General features: G+C 38.3%; 1 protein-coding gene across 1 annotated transcript in view; it reads left to right on the top strand.

The window, feature by feature from the left end:
- The window catches only part of LOC136674158 (teneurin-1-like), a 362280-nt gene that overhangs the window by 240582 nt on the left and 103400 nt on the right, over positions 1 to 18298 (top strand). Inside the window, exon 12 of the mRNA XM_066650044.1 lies at positions 18075 to 18260. Coding sequence (XP_066506141.1) covers positions 18075 to 18260 — 186 coding nt within the window. The remainder of the gene's footprint in view (positions 1 to 18074; positions 18261 to 18298) is intronic.

Below are 18298 nucleotides of genomic sequence, written 5' to 3'. Positions count from 1 at the left end.
TGCCTAGAGTACACAGCCAAAGAACAAATGGTTTTGACCTTCCTGTCTTGGTAGGAGTGTCTAATGAAGTAGATTGTAAGAGTACACACTGTTTTTGAGTCCCAGTACCACTGTGCCTGACACTCCCTTGTTATTGGAACTAAGAATGAGAAATTCTTTTAAAACATCTGATCAGTGGTGACCCTATGGTGGTCCCATTCCATTGATGAATAGCATAGAGCTGAGGTGCTGGCCCCCTACTGCTTCATAAGACCAAAGTCAAATGATTTAACCTTGAATTCAGCCAGATCTTTCCCCCCCTTCTCGGTTCTCGTCTAATAACCCTTAAAATTTGATGGGGAGTGCTGGCTGGATATCTAACATGAGCTATATAAAATCAGCTTGGGCTCATGCCTCCAATGTTAAAAGCAAGTGAAACCATTGACACAGTATGAGCGCTGCACATGAAGCAGATATAGCTACGATTTAATCATGACTAACTTAAGATTAATTCTTAATTTAGCACTGCACATACCACTGCAGTGACAATGGAGTCTAAAAAAACTCCAACAACTCTGCTGTGTCTGATCCACTCGGACCAGTACACCACACACTGAAACGCCTTCACCACAGGGTCAGTGTCACTGCAGCACTGAGAATGAATCATTTGCCAGAGTCCAAAGAGTTATGTGATGGTCCTGTGGGGGTCCTGACCAGACAAACAAAGTATGCAGAGCCACTAATGCAATATTGTCTTAAAGTGTATGTAAAAAAAAAATGTAACTTTGTGAATAAAAGTACTTTGTTTTGCAGTTCTACAGATAGAATGTGTTCCCAGTAATATTTCCAGAAAAAAAAAACAACTTTTTTTGAAGAAGTTTCAGGTGTTTGTAAGTGTTTAAATCTCGTAAGAATTTAGTAAACGTAAAAATGCTCTGCAGGATTATTGAGCAGGGAAACTTCAAAAACTGCACAATCTGGACACACAGTTATCTGGCAATGAACGTTTACTTGGTTCTGAGCAAAGGTCAGCCACTGTGGAGCACTCCAGCCAGGGGTTAAGGGCCTTGTTCATGGCTTCAAAAGCAGGAGCATAGAACCGGTTTCCTGACTCCTCACTCCCATACTTTCACGTTGACCAATACATTTCTGAGCTGTGCTTCAAATGGAAAACCGAGGCTCTGCTTATACTGATAATGTTTTAAAGCAATACTATGATATTTTTGCTTGTGGGCTACAACTGTGGGCTACAGTTGCAGATTACAGTTCATTTTCACAGCAATGTACTGAAATCAAGTGGAAGGTGGGAGGGAGTAGAGGTAGTTTCCTACCCTTCTCCAAATTCACATAGTGCAGTTTCTGTAGTGCTGAGCCCAACATAGCAACAACAGAGACAGAAAAGTGAAACATCATAATGATTTAGAAGCTGTAATTTTAAGGTAAATATATCACATAGTCTTCTTTTGAAATCAGTATTTGAACATGGTAGGTCATATACCATGATATGGCATCACAATATTCAAAGATCCTTGCCCTCTTTTTTACTGTGATATTTTGTTGCAATGGAAATGCAAACTAGGCCTAAAGTAGGCCTTTGAAAATGAGTAGTAATTACACAAGTCAAGTCTCATCTTTTTTTACATACAATCTATGTAGATACCTTCCAAATAAAAAAAGTAATTTCTTATTCCAAGTAATTGCTTTCCTTATTTGCGAAGAGGTAATCCATTAAATCCACTACTGAAGCTGTGAAGAAGGCCACCAGAAGGCCACCAGATGAATCTGGATCAAGAGAACTGATCTGTAGCTGCTGCTGGGATGCAATCTGGGGTTTGGTCAACCTTGGCTGGGCCAACTGGGTGAGGGGGTCTGTTGTTGAAAGACCTGACTCACTCAGTGACCCAAAGGTACATCACTCTTGATGCATCCCATTACATCTGCAAGGTGTATTTGTGTTACCAGATTTTAACCGCCCTCAACAAAAAGTCCCTAACCACAATGGTTTAAATATATGTATAGGCGGTATGTAGGCTTAAAAAAAATTATACCACAGGTTTCCCTTCCTAAAAACATATCTGTGAAAATTCTACATATAAATTTGATATTAAATTTTGTTTTGGAGGCATATGTGTAACTTTCAGTTAAATATACACCAATCAGGCATCAAGTGCCATCAAGTGGCTATAGCCATCAAATTATTGGATGATAGCGTCTCCAAAATGCCTATGCAATGATTGTTACCTACAAAAATTAGTCCAAGGAAGAATAGTGACTGAACTGGTTACGAGGTCATTGGAACAGTAGTTATATTGATTTGCATGGCAAGTGAAAGCTAGCGGTAAGATCTAATCTTACAGGTGTCAGAGCACATGGTGCATTGCACCTTGATGAAAATAGGACTTCGTAGAACCAGTCTTCTCAAAGCACCCATGTGTTATAACCACAGCATCAGAAGTAGACTATGGAGCAATGCAAGAAGGTATGGTCTAATGGATCATGTTTTCCTTTATATCACATGCACGGCCGGTGAAGAAATGTCACCAAGATGCACTATGGGAAGAAGGAAATCTGATGCTCTGGGCAGTGTTATGCTTGGAAACACTGGGTCCTGACATTCATGTGAATGTTACTTTGACCTTTACCTTTATCCTTAAAATTGTTACTGACCAAATATCATTTATGGCTATGGTATTTCCTAATAGCAGTGACCTCTTTCAGCAGGACAATACACTCTGCCACACCGCAGAATAGAGTCTTCTGTGGATTGTGCTGGAAAAATAATTCTGACTTAAAGGAATACTATGTAAGAATTTGCTTTTTTTGTCTCCTAGGATACCTGTTGCTGAGTGTAACTTATATTTACACCCCCCACCTCCCTCCCTCCCTCTCTTTCTCTCTCTCTCTCGCTCTCTCTCTCTCTCTCTCACACACACACACACACACACACACACACGCAGAGTAATCTAACAAAATGAATGAACATAGCATGACACAGCTTTACATACTGTAAAATACTGAAAGAAGACGTTGCCACTGACACTTGTTCACTCAAAACCCTGATTATATTACTGTCATCAAGAAAGCTTGGGTTTCACTGATGCAAAATGTAACTTCAGCCATTACAACCATACAGGAACTGACATAAAAGCACTTATCATCAAAATCAACATCCAAATGTGCGGCTAAAATGTTTGCTAATTTGTCTAAAATAAGCAGGCGCTAAGCCCAGCTCTTTGATCAGTAACTCCCAAAAGCCAGATTACAACACTTTGTTATCAACAACCTTCAGATATTACAACCACACAGAAATGACAGAAAGTCACTGGTTACCAGAATATATTACTAAATGTTTAGATAATCTGGCTAAAACTCACTTATCAATAACTCTCAAAAACTGAATATAATATTTTTTTGTCAACAAAGCCAGTCACTAACACAGCAGCATAAAAAAAAAAATAATTAAAAAAAATTATTACTTACTAGACCACCAGGAAGATTGTGTTGGTCTTATGTCATCATGTCTGTTTCAGCTCACTCCACTGAGTATAGTCAGTTAAATACTCATTCTTGCATGGCTTCTCTCACTCGTGCGACCTCGTACTGTCTCGCCGAAGCCTTTACTGTAATGTGGCGCTAGGGCACAATCAGAGATCTTGTGGAATGAATGCAACAGGTCAGTTCTGTTTTGGTAGCATTGGTAGAGACTATTCAATAGACAGGTAATTTTAATGTTATGGCAGACCACAGAATATGAATATTCTTTAAATATTAATGCTTGCATGGCTTCTCTCACTCGTACGGCCTTGTACTGTCTCACCAAAGCCTCTGCCATAATGTGGCTCTAGGGCACAATCAGAGATCTTGTGGAATTAAGGCAACATATCAGTTCTGTTTTGGTAGCATGAGTAGAGACTATTCAATAGACAGGTAGTTTTAATGTTATGGCAGATCACAGAATATGAATATTCTTTAAAGTGCACCTTTAGATCTTGTTGCACACACATCTGGCAGGGTTGATGAGATATCTGTGTGGTTCATATGTAGGAGGTGTTTATGGGTTTTTGCCATGTGGTGTATTTGTTAATTGTTTAACATTGCCATGCCTACGTGTGAGCGAAGTGCATAAACAAAGGTTGTGTGTGTGTGTGTCAGTATGTACTGGGTGTTACTTAGCATGTTTTTGTGAGTGTGAGATTATTTTCTTCTGTGTGAGTGTGTGTGAGTCTGTGGTTGAAGATGCTGTTTTTAGATACGTGTTAATGGCACCTCAGATGAAGTGTCTCAAGTACATCTGACCGCCAGAAAATGGAATAAACATCTCCCCTTCCGTTCCTACACACACTCACTCACACACACACACACACACACACACACACACACACACACACACACACACACATGTTTTCTTTCCCTCTTTCCTCTGCCTTCTTTCTCCACTCACACGGAGTGTAAATTAGTTTAGTTTTTTTTTCCTGCCTTTCCTTTTTTTTCTTCAGGCCTTTTATAATGTCTCCATTTCCTCAGAACTTCCATGTTCCTTTAAGGCTATGCTTAGTATAATGTTATAAATAGATTATGGTTTGGTTTAATGGTTATTGTTCAGTTTTTAAATAGCATAAAAATATATGAACTAATCCTTAAGTGTTGATAACTTTTACTGTAATTTTGCCAAATTATTCAAATGTTATTATTATATGAGGTTCACATGTACATTAAATTTGCCTTTATCTAGTTTGACTCTTAAAAATAAAGGGTCAAATGGTGTTTTGAGTGGTGACATAAAATAACCTTATAACTTATAAATGGTTTAAAAAGCTGTTTATTACAGGGTTATTAATTAAGTTGTAAATATTTCAAATGTAATTAATAATAATAATTAACACCAAGATAGAAAGGGAAACAGTGACCCCTTGTTTGTCTAATAGTGAAAGTGTCAGAGAATAAGTGAGAATAAGAATAAGCTGGGACTAGAATATGAAATGAGGTGCAGCACATTATCATCACTGTCTAAAAACACATTCTATTAGTGGCTAATTTATTAAACTTGGTGAGTAAATGGTTAAGCTTAATATTAATATTAATATGTGCTGGATCTGACCATTTCAATGTCGACTGTTGGAGAAAACAAAGCAAGGTAAGCATACACAGACCTCAGATTTAACAGTGTAGATGGATGAGAGTCCACTATTTGGCAAACAGCAGGTCACTGTTGCGCTTTATATGTGTTATAAATTATTATTCATGACTTTAAATGCATTTACACTGTAATTAATATCCATTAATAAACAGACTGTAAACCATTTATAAGCCTTTATAAGTTTAGTTTTATTCTAGACTGGTACCAAAAACAAGTTGGTTAAAAGTTATTAGCAGAATTAATTCTTTATAAAACAAAAAATAACTTTTGTAGCACCTATACTTTTAAGAGTGTGATCCTTTAACCAAAATGTTGCTAGATGTAGTTGGTTGCTGATTGGATCATAAATGGCCACAGTGACCTTAGTGGCTAGGTGTAGGAACAACTGGTGATAACAGGATTTTTTGTGGCTGCAGGTAGGAAGAGCGTGGGGTGGGCCATATGTGAAGCTCTAATGGATTGGCATAGGATATTTTACATCTTGTGTATGATTATAATAATGCTTGTTTGCTTTCATGTCCACAAATGACAATAATCAATAAGGAATGAGTTTCTTGATATGTGCTGAAGCCCCACCCCACTAGCCTTAAGACAGGGTCTGGTTTGGTGTACTTTGGCAGCATATAACACAGGTCCTCCTTACAGTGACTAGAGATTTACAATACCACTCCCCACCTCCACTCCACCTGTATTCAGGCCTGTCAGTATAAAAGTACTTGTATGAATAAAGTTTAAAACAAGTTGATATGCTACAACTAACCAGTACTCTCAGCAAAGCATGCCAAATATCTTTATGGACCTTGCTTTGTGCACTGGTGCACAGTCATGTTTGAACAGAAAGGGGCCATCCGTAAACTTTTCCCACAAAGTTGGGAGCAGGAATCTCTTGGTATGCTAAAGCATTAAGAGTTCCTTTCACTGGAACTATAGGGGCCGAACCCAACTCCTAAAATCCAACCATACATCATCATTTCCCCTTCACCAATCTTTATACTTGGCACAATGCAGCCAGACAAGTACGGTTCTTCTGCCAACTGCCAAACCCAGAATCCATCAGATTGCCAGATGGAGAAGCATGATTTGTCACTCCAGAGGACATGTCTCCACTGCTCTAGGGTCCAGTGGCGGTGGATTTTTCACTATTGCAGCCGACACTTGGCATTTCACTTCGTGATGTAAGTCTCGGATGCAGCTGCTTGGCCAATTCCATGAAGCTCTCTATGCTATATATGTTCTGGAGTTAATCTAAAGGCCACATGACATTTGGAGGTCTGTAGTGATTGACTGCAGAAAGTTGGTGACCTCTGTGCATTATGCATCTTAGCATCCACTGACAACGCTCTGTCATTTTACGTGGCTTAGCACTTCATGGCTGAATTTTGGTCATTTCCAATTGCTTCCACTTTGTTATAATACCAATATTTGTTATAAATCTATAACAGAATATTTAGTAGCAAGGAATTTTCTTGACTGAGCTTGTTGCACAGGTGTCATCCTATTACGGTACCATGCTGGAATTCACTGAACTCCAGAGAGTGACCCATTCTTTCACAAATGTTTGTAGAAGCAGTCTGCATGCCTAGGTGCTAGTTTTTATAAACATGTGATTCTGGAAGTGATTGGAACACCTAATTTCAATGATTTAAATGGGTGAGTGAATACTTAAAGTGCACTAGGGTGCCATAAAATGCAATGGGATTTTGTTGAGAGCTACACATGAATTTAAGGTCACCATACTCAATGCCAAGTATCCCTTGCACAGCTTCCTTCTAGATATTTCTTGTGTTGTATCAACATCAGTTAACTGAGAGTAAATGTCAGTGAATAACATTCTTGATAATATGGCAATATCAGCCCGATTTTTGTTCCAACTCAATATGTATGCTTTGGATTGTCTATTTTTTTTTTTTCTTTTGTCTTTTTCCACACTCACACATTCTTACCACAATGGCATTTTTTTTCTTCATTCCATCTGTTCATTGTGTTTCTTCCAGATCTCTGCGGGCTCTTAGTTGTTCATTTTTTGAGCATAGTGTAATTAGTATTTTTTTTTTCTCCTCAGGATGATTTCTATCTACAAAGTTTTTTGCAAACCATAAATTGTCACTTTTCCAACTGATGATGTCAGTGATCATTTTAATACTTTAGTTTGATAAATGGAAAACACATTAACTGCCAATCAACTGGTACAGAGTTACAAAACGGATTCCAAAAAAGTTGGGACACTAAATAAATTGTGAATAAAAACTGAAAGCAATGATGTGGAGGTGCCAACATCTAATATTTTATTCAGAATAGAACACAAATCACAGATCAAAAGTTTAAACTGAGAGAATGTATCATTTTAAGGGAAAAATATGTTGTTTCAAAATTTCATGGCATCAACAAATCCCAAAAAAAGTAGAGACAAGACCATTTTTTACCACTGTGTGGCATCCCCCGTTCTTCTTACAACACTCAACAGACGTCTGGGGACAGAGGAGAGCAGTTTCTCAAGTTTAGAAATTGGAATGCTCTCCCATTCATGTCTAATACAGGCCTCTAACTGTTCAATCGTCTTGGGCCTTCTTTGTCGACCCTTCCTCTTTATGATGCACCAAATGTTCTCTATAGGTGAAAGATCTGGACTGCAGGCTGCCATTTCAGTACCCGGATCCTTCTCCTACGGAGCCATGATGTTGTGATTGCTGCAGAATGTGGTCTGGCATTATCTTGTTGAAAAATGCAGGGTCTTCCCTGAAAGAGATGATGTCTAGATGGGAGCATGAGTTGTTCTAGAACCTGAACACAGTTCTCTGCATTAATGGTGCCTTTCCAGACATGCAAGCTGCCCATGCCACAAGCACTCATACACCTCCATACCATCAGTGATGCAGGCTTCTGAACGGAGCGTTGATAACAACTTGGGTTATCCTTGTCCTCTCTGGTCCGGATGACATGGCGTCCCAGTGTTCCATAAAGAACTTCAAATCGTGACTCATCTGACCACAGAACAGTCTTCCATTTTGCCAAACTCCATTTTAAAAGACCCCTGGCCCAGTGCAAACGTCTGAGCTTGTGGAGCTTGCTTAGAAATGGCTTCCTCTTTGCACTGTAGAGTTTCAGCTGGCAACGGCGGATGGCACGGTGGATTGTGTTCACTGACAATGCTTTCTGGAAGTATTCCTGAGCCCATTCTGTTATTTCCTTGACAGTGGCATTCCTGTTTGAGGTGCAGTGACGTTTAAGGGCCCGGAGATCACGAGCATCCAGTAGAGTTTTATGGCCTTGACCCTTACGCACAGCAATTATCCCAGATTCTCTGAATCTTTTGATGATGTTATGCACGGTTGATGATGATAACTTAAAAGTCTTTGCTATTTTACGCTGGGTAACACCATTCTGATATTGCTGCACTATCTTTCTGCGCAACAATGGTGGAATTGGTGATCCTCTTACCATCTTGGCTTCGGAGAGACACTGACACTCTGAGACACTCTTTTTATACATAATCATATTGTCAATTGACCTAATTAGTGTTAATTGGTCTTCCAGCTGTTCGTTATATGCTCAATTTCCTTTTTCCAGCCACTTATTGCAACTTTTTTGGGATTTGTTGACACTGTGAAATTTTGAATCAACATATTTTTCCTTTAAAATGTTACATTTACTCAGATTAAACGTTTGATCTGTCATCTATGTTCTATTACAAATAAAATATTGACATTTGCCATCTCCACATCATTGCATTCAGTTTTTATACACAATTTGTTTAGTGCCCCAACTTTTTTGGAATCCGGTTTGCACAATCAACATATAGATGTCATGCATTTTACACAGAGAAATCAAGTAGAGATTCAATAACTGGCATTATTTGGATGGCCCAAATTCCAAATAAAATATGATATGGGATTTTGAGTGTAATTATATAGACTGCATGGACATTATAGTGCATGGTACAAACCTTTAGGCACTTCAGGTTAATTTATCTAAGCAGTAAAAATGTATTTGCTCAGAAACAAACAAAAATCCCTAATATTAGAATAACAACAAATAACATTAAATTAAGAAGTGATATTCTGTTTGTGTTGGTTTAACCCTTTACAAATCTCTCCTTGTGGCAGTCCAGTATTATTTGAAACTGTCATCCAATACCTTGATTTACTGAGGTTAATAAAAAATGCACTATGTTAAATCAAGTGTGATGTTCCAAAGAATAATATGTATCTACAAAATCAGTAGAAGAAGGAGAAAACCTTGTTACTTCTCAATGGAAGTCGTTATATATATAGTTTGGGAGCATTTCTCTTGATTGGTCGTTCATCATTACATTTTCACACAATGTGAAGTAAATTAAAAATGGACAAAAAGCGAGAGGCATGTTTTCTTGGGACAGTGATGATATTTGGAAAAAATATTTCTATGTTTATGTTTTTGTATGTACTATATGCAAGCATCATGCTTATTAAAGTTACATGATTTTATAATAATACTGTACTGTACCTAAAATTGAATGTCTACATACATGCATTTTTTTTTAAGTTAATATCACTATCAGATCCAGAAGAGTGATATCTGGATGGTTTTGTTGGTAGTCAATCAATCAATAAATCAAACTTTATTTATATAGCAGTTTTTACAATTGAAAAGTGGCTTTATAGAATGTACAGCAGTAATAAAGTGTTGCTAGATATGTCAGGGAATGTATTGACAGGCAGCTTTTATGCTGTATGTCATCTGTTTGTCATGTTCAGGGAATATGTGCATATCACGTTTTCAGTTCTGTTTTCCCACTCTCGTCTTTGTCTTCTAGACACACCCTACACCTGTGAGCCTTGAGTGTTCACAGGTGTTTCCTATCTGTGTCCTCTTAGAGGTTGTTTCTGTGTTCTCGTGTGTGATTCATTGCCATGCTGTTTGGTTTGAGGGTTATTGTTGCGTTGCTTAGTGTTTGTTTTGTATATAATAAACTCCTGTCTCAGCGTATGTTTCTGACAGACAGTGTGAAAAATTTGGAGAAAAAAAGTTCCTTTTTCTGTTTTATTTGATTTAAATTATATTCATTTATTGGTGTCCCATATTACTTTTTTTCTTTTTTAATTTGCTAAAATCCTCATGTTAATCATTTTTCTTCCATGGTAATTGATGTCTATGTTTTCGACAGCTTCCAAGTATTTCAGCAAACTTTTGTATGACTTGAATTTCAACTTTATTTGGCCCCATAATTATGCTCATATGAAATGTGGGACAGTGAATAACAAAAGAGCTATTAGCCTAAAACGATCAACTCCATGGACAGAAATACCCTGGACCTCATCTTTAATCCAAATTGCCCTGCGCACTCACACAAGCAGAGAGAAATATGATTCTGACTTCTGTGCCCCAGTTCTTATTTGTTTTTCTGTTTATATACAGCAAGACCTGCTGCTGACCAGGGTAAATAGGGATAAAGTAGCCTTCAAAACACCAGAGAACAGCAGCACAGGTGAGCGGACTCTTTATTTAAAGTGTAGCTGGAAAAACACTGACCTCTTAAAGAAAACAGCTTTGATGGCGAAAGCGTAGCTGGTCAGACAGAAACATGGAGTAAACAACAACACCAGGAGCCTTTTCTACCTATATTTCTGTGTTTATTTTTGCAGCTTCTGGAGGGTCATTATTTACACTAGCAGTGTCCTAAAGTAATAAGTGCTAAGAGAATGAAAAATGAAGGGAAGTGTTTGTGTGAACTGATATTATAATTATTTCCTAATTTCTAACCTAGTTAAGTAAATATGTAAATAAACCCTTTATTACTCACCAGACAATCTAATTGGCCATCAGCCTTGTTAAACACACGATCAACACATGCAAAATGGCAATGATTATACACATCAAACTTCTTAATTACACATCGCTTCTACGCTCATTGTCAAGTCTATGTGAACTGTAGTTTGTGTGTTGCTCTGCATACTTTGCTAACCCCCTTTCACTATTATCCTCAGTGGTCAGGATCCCTACAGTAGCACCATAGAGCTAGCATGATTTGGGTCATGGATCATTCTCAGCACTGACACTGACATGGTGGTGGTGTATAGGTGTGTGTGTGTTGCTCTGGTATGAGTGGATCAGACACCTGTAAGCTGCTGGTGATTGTAAACATTTTATTTTACGTATATATATATGAGAGAGAGAGAGAGAGAGAGAGAGAGAGAGAGAGAGATGAATTAATAAAGAAGCCGATTGTCTACTTTGGGTAAAAATGTAAGTATATTTATAATTGTGGTGTCTGCAGTTTATGATGTTTCGATCACAGAAGTAGAGAGGATGGAAAAAGATATGAACAAGACCATAAGGAAGTGGCTAGGGGGTGCCGCAGGGTTTAAATAGTGTGGCATGGTATGGGAGAGGGGTACTGGAACTACCCCTCACAAGTTTAGCTGAGAAATGTACATGTGCGTCATGAGAAGACTGTTATCAGAAACAACGGCTGCAGTGGTTAAAGCAGCAGCACCAGTCACAAAAGCAGGAAGGAAGTGGAACCCATGAGTGGCATTTCAGGTAGCCAGGAGCTCATTAGAGCTAAGGGATGTGATTGGCTTAGTGCAATGCGGCAGACCAAGGCCTGAGTCAGGTGATTCGTAGAAAGCTTTAAGTAAGTCTATATCACGAGAGAGAAGGCCAATGATAATTAGATTTATTTGTGATCAGGAAGAGGAGGTATGCTGTGCAACAGCAGTATCACAGGCAAAACAATGCCAGTGTCTTCACTGGGAGATAGGTGTTAGGGGATTTGCAGCCACAAGTCTGCCACATCCCTGCTTGTGCAGTTCAGCATCAGGGGCTGGAAACTAAAGGCAGCTGTGAAGGAGTTATCAGAAACAGCTGAAAGGTCTAGTCGCTTGTGGATAAGGAGAACACAGACTAGTTGGAAAAATGCACTATAAAGGTGCTGTTGTAGTTGTTGGTGATGTAGCACATAAAGTTCACATGGAACTGGTAACACTGAGCATGTATTAATGGTGCCAGTGGGACTAGGTACGGCCTTAGTCACCAGGGAGGCCAGTGTGGATTTACAGTTTTGATGGTAAAGGGTAAGGTAGGGCTGTAAAGCTGGCTTGGAGTGGGGTGGGTCTGGGATGCCAGGCTTCACTGTTGAGCCTTCTGGAGGTGCCTTGGCATTAATTTAGTGAAACACTGACAAGGGGAGAGTGTAGTGCAGTGGGTGGTTTGGGTACTCATGGGCTGGGCTCAATGACTAAGTGTAGTTGTTAAGGATAGCTGGCTGCTGATCGGATCCTAAAAGGCAACATTAGTGGGTAGGTGTGGGATACTATTAAATGTTGCTAGATGTAGCTGGTTGCTGATCGGATCTTAAACAGCCACAGCAACCTTAGGGCCTAGCTGTAGGACTGAAACAATGGAATTGTGTGGCTGCCGGTAGAAAGAGATTGAGGTGGGGCATATGCGAAGCTCTAATGGACCGGCATAGGATATTTTATATCTTATCTTGTGTATTATTATATTTAGTAATATAAATATTTATATATCCCAACATTGTCTAGTCTTAGAAGAGTAGAAACTGCTACTGCAAGAGAAATGTTATCTTCATTTCAGAAGAAATAATAATCAGAGTGTGTGTGTGTTTGTGTGGATAGAGCTTCAGTCTCTTTTATCACACTGTGTTCTCAGTGGACCAACAGCGAGCCTGACCTAATTACAACTTCTAAATGATCCACACCTGTGACTCATCATCTCTGCAAATGTATGGCTCAAGTCCTAATTCTGCCACAGCGTACAGTACTGCCACATTGGTTCACATTTATTCAGCCCAGCTGGCTAGACATTTAGTCAATAGTAGAGCAACTGTGTGTCCTGCATATTTATAGAGCGTGTTCATACTCTTGTTTTCAGATGTACCAATAGGTGCAAGTGGCATTAAAATCATTCTTCAGAAGCCTTCCTCAGAGCAGGAAAGGGGCCAATCTCTAGGTGTAGATAAGCTTACCTAATTGAGGGAGTTTTGGGATCAGACTTTGAAGAGGCCATCGGGAGAATCTCAAGAAAATACAGAGGAACAAAGGGGCCTGAAGGAGTATGAGACAGAGAGAGAGAATCAGAGAGAATGAGAGAGTCTGTGAGAGGTGAAGAGAGTGGGTGTCCTCATTTGCATCAGTACTGATTAAATACCTTCACTCCAGAGAGTGTGCATATGCCACTGAAGGTTTCTTCATGTTGGTGTTGCAGCTTTTTTGCTTAATCACAGCTTATTGCAGAGTTGTTTTCCTTCTCCATCTTCAGATTTGTTTTTAATTGTTCACTTCATGCAAGTCTAGCCCAGGGTCACTAGTTCTGGCATCAGTGTCTTGAGTCACGGTGATTCAAGTACTCACATCTCAAAGCTGGTCCTTGAGTTACTGATATTCGAGTCACTTGTAAGTCTTGAGTCTCTAAGGTGCAAAACCGAGTCAAGATTTGAGTTCCTTTCTGAGTCAAGTCCTGATTGAATAGAGTTTACATCTCTTTTAAGTAGAATATTAACATACCATACAATTTCTTACTAAAAGGATGTGAACTGATTATATGAAAACACATGACATACCAAGCTGCAGCTGCAATTCACCATTTTTCCAAAGTTTAAAACTCAAATATCTCCTTCCACACTCCATAGTGCACAGTTTAGTTCATAAAATAATGGTCTCTGCAGTAAAATAGTGCATTGTATGTCACATAATAAAGCCATTTGTGTTTGATATAAGCTTACTATCCCTCTTTATAACATTTAGTGCACTGTCTGAGTGTAGTAGTATTAGTTTTATAATCTGTGAAGTGCATTATGTAGAGAGTTGGGCATTATTCAGGACAAGGTATTTTACAGTATCAGGACAGATTATTCTCATTTTGCAGATGAGAGAGGCTCCTCCTTTTAAATTTTATTTTTTACTCGACTTTGACACTTGTGACTATGCTAAATACTACATACCTAAACTTGTTTGAATTAGTATGAAGTACACAATTGGATGCAGCTAGAACTTACCAAGGTGCAAATCCAAGTTCTACTTGAGTGGGTAAAGTCTTGAGTTACTAGGTTTCAGTTAAGGGCACTTATTTAAATAGAGAATGGTGTATAGTCTACGAAAAAAAAAAAAATAATAATTAAAAAATAATAATAATAAATAAATAAATACATTTAAAAACACTATAAAAACGCAGTGACTATTCCAGCTTGTTTTTCAGATTTCAGGTTTTTTTTTTACTGCAAATGGAGCCTCATTCTGTTATTCAGACTGAATGATTTCTAGAATAACCTCTCATTATTTGGAGATATGTTTAAAAATAAAAGCCTTTTGTACACTTAAATCTTTAGTTTATTGTTACAAGAGATATTGCAAATCTGATTGCAGCTGTTGATTTCTGAGAAAAATCTGGTATTTTTTGATATGCTACATGACCATTTGCCTTTGATCCAAGATGGTGGCCATGTTCCAGACATAGCCTTAAACATAGGCCCCTTGCTTGTTGAGGTATTCAGATATGTCATTTCTTTTTTTGCCTTTCGTTTCTGAAATCAAAGGTTGTCCTGGGGCTTTTGACTCACACAGTATACATTTTTTAAACATTTTTGTGAGTATTTTAACCTAGATTTCTTTGTGGCTTTATTGTACTCAGTTTACAGTAGCTGTTAGGTCACTCATATCACACAATGCCACCATGCTAGGAAGGTGAAAGCTACATTTGTGCTGTTTCCTCCACATTGTTTTCAAAATGCTGTTATCACACTGTCATTGGACATTGTCATTGCTCAGCAACCTTGTAGGGGACGACTAATGCCCATATAGTTAAGTCAGTTATGTCAGTGGAGAATGAGAGCATCCTACACACCCAGAGAGAATGCAGTGCTCATTATTTTATGTTGTATGTAGGTTTAGGATTCCCAGATTTGTTAAAATATCTCCACATATTTCAATATACTAAAAGAGGGAAATACACCAGCAAGCATAACAACATGTTCTAAAGGGTTTATTTTATATGTCACTGATGAACTGTGTTGGTTTGAGTGAGATTCTTCTACCCATCATTATTTATACTTAGATTGCAGCATTTGACCATGTGCATTTTCTGTGTCTAATTTATTATTTTGTTGATTGAAGTGCTACTTTTCATTTTTTATTTGTATTATTGTTTACTGTTGGCCTAATGCAGCTTCCCTGCTTTCATCAGAGAGATGCTTTTGTGGACTGAAGGACCGTGCTGTAATTTAGTTTCATTTCATCCTGAGTCTCTTCACTCTCAAGTGCAGTGCAGTGTAGTACGAGCACTGGCCAGAGTATTTGTGCTTGTTGTTGTTTTGTTGTTCTTTATTCCCCCTCAAATTAAAATGTTTCTTTATGCTGTTGCATCGGCCTGCAGTACATACTGAATGACAATCACACTGGCATAGAATGGCTTTTCTTTGTATAAATATTCTGTAACCAGTACAAACTTAAAGGCTAATACTGTTTGCTGATAAAAAAAAAAATACCACAAACATTTAATTTTGTTTTGATGAGCCTAGAGCATTGAATTTACACAGAAATATTTGGCTAGGTTTATATCTACACTACAATACATGATAAAAGACACAGAATGCATGGATTTCTAGCATAATCCAAACATTTATAAGTAAAGGACTTAAAATTCCAACCATTGATCCAGGGTCCTTTCCAGGATTTTAAAAATACCGGCATGTATTACAATATACCTGGCCAATCAGAGGTATAGCCTGAGCAGAGGCTTTAGCTGGAGTGTCAGACCTCTGATTATAGATTACTGAATTCAAATACTTTATGCTGCACTCATTGTGTGTGTAGCTGCACATTAGCCTACAAACACCATTGTCAAATAGCCCACTAGCCAATGATAGTATCCCCCAGCATTTGCCATGGAACTACCTTCTCTGGGATCAGTGGGATTCTTCTAAAACTACTCATCCAAACTGTTTACATGTCTGAATGCTATGAAATGTTCAATGTCTGGTGTAAAGCCATCCCAAAATGTAAATTTTGCCAGAGCAACAGGCGACAAACTCATTAATATCTTTCATTTAAGAATAAATGTTGGACGTTCAGGTGTAATATAATGTACATGCCATAAATAAGTCTTCTGTAGTGAACTGTATAGTTGTGTTTAGTTCATATAAGTAGATAAGTTTAGTTTCTGCTAGCATGTTCAGTTTCAGAAATATAGTAGTCCTGCTGCCCATATCTAAATACATATTTAAGTATTCTGCTCCACATAACTTGATATTTTTAAGGTTTGTTTAAGGTAATAACGCTTCTTTCCTGACCGTCAGACAGAAGTATCCACTGCTGCCGCAGCCTTCATCCTCGCTGACTTCACACCAAAGCTGTGAATCTTCTGGGGCAGGCTATTAATCACATCATCATCCTGCTCAGATTCATAACGCTAAGTCTTGTTTAAGCCTATGCTAATATAATTCTAATGAAGCTTAGATGCTGAGCCTCTGCCATTTCAGTGCGCCTCCTTAAGTGCAGAGTACATTTGAATTGAAATAGCTCCAGCAGTGCAGGGATAAGGGGACTTTTTTAGGCCTTCAGCAATCCCCCCCACACTCCACACACACCCCACCCAACCACCACCAACACTTCTTTCTGCTGGGGATGTGGTTATGTGCCTGTGAAACAAAAATCTGTTGTATTAATATGTTAAAATCCAGCTGGTGTGGAAAAGACATGATTGTGAGATTTCGGATTTGAGATGATCATTTATCATGTGACTTAAATTAGATACTCGGCTTATGAATGCTTGGTCTGTTTTGACAAATGGCACAAATTGTGTTTGTGTGTCTGTGTTGGGGGTGTTTTTATATGTTTGTGAGGACCAGATGTACCCACAAAGATTGGAGCATCTCAAATTTTGTCACTAAATAAATAAATAATTAAAATGCATTAGAAGGACCACCAAAATGTCCACACTATTTCTGATGCTTTTATATTTATTTGTATTTATTTATATTTTTTTAAACAAAAACTGAGAAACAGTCATTAATTCTTTACTTTTTTGGTTACTGACGTTGAGGTTATGTTTATGGGTAAGTGTATGTGCAGTCTTAAATAAAGTAATTGTATTATTATTATTTCAATGGCAGTCCTTACAAGTATAGCAGAACCAGCATGTGTGTGTGTGTGTGTGTGTTTTGTGTAACTGAAACACAACTGTATTTTAATTTCTTTTGTCATTGTTTTTGAAATCACCTTTTAATCAGTGATTTGTGCAGCTTTAAGGACACAGGTGTTCTGTTATCTGCACACAGCTTTTGTAATGTCCATCAAATTGCTTTTACCATTAAAATAGGATGATCCCTAGCATCTGCACATCTGCCAAATCTCACTATGCCTAGTGCCAAGAGTTGGCTAGTTGGCTGTATAAAGCCCACAGCACAATACTGTTTTCTCTGAAGTGATAGTGTACTTTTCAGTACCTTCTGGATGTGCCGGAGTGGCATTTGTAATCTACAATCATCCAACTGGCAGACAACATACCATTCAGAAATGCTCAAAACAGCAAGCTGGTACAGTTTCTGGAGTAAAGCCAACTTTATGAAACAGGTTAAATATGCATAAACCGGCCATGGTAAAGACAAAGTTTTTCTATTTTTTAGATATTGTTTTAATTTTCAGATATTTGTAGTGTTACTATAACATAGAAACATATATATATATATATATATATATATATATATATATATATATATATATATATATGTGTGTGTGTGTGTGTGGGTGTTTGGGTGTTTTGAATCAAGTAAAAGAAATGAAAGTAAATATGAAGTTTTTCCATTTATTGCGGCTATTACAGTAACATATCCAACACCACAGCCGGCAGCGTGTTGCAGTGTTCAGTTCAGCCTTGAGAGAGCATAGCCTAAAGCTGTTTTGTGATTATTCTTTCTCTTCCCTCCTTTCTCTGGCTCCCTTCCCTGTGTTTTGAACCTCCTCAGAGCTCTGTCCGGTTCCCTGTGGCAGTCACGGAGTGTGTTCTGAGGGTCGCTGCCAGTGTGAGGAAGGGTGGGAGGGAGCAGCGTGTGACCAGCGGGCCTGCCACCCTCGCTGTGAAGAACATGGCCAGTGTGTGGACGGAAAGTGCCAATGTCAGCCTGGCTGGGAGGGAGAACATTGCACCATCGGTCAGTAACAGCCAGGGTTAAGCAACGAGGACAAAATA

Source organism: Hoplias malabaricus, chromosome 17, assembly GCF_029633855.1.
Source record: "Hoplias malabaricus isolate fHopMal1 chromosome 17, fHopMal1.hap1, whole genome shotgun sequence".
Lineage (NCBI taxonomy): Eukaryota > Metazoa > Chordata > Actinopteri > Characiformes > Erythrinidae > Hoplias > Hoplias malabaricus.
The sequence above is the reverse complement of the archived record's forward strand: the minus strand, read 5'-3'. Positions and strand labels throughout refer to the sequence as shown.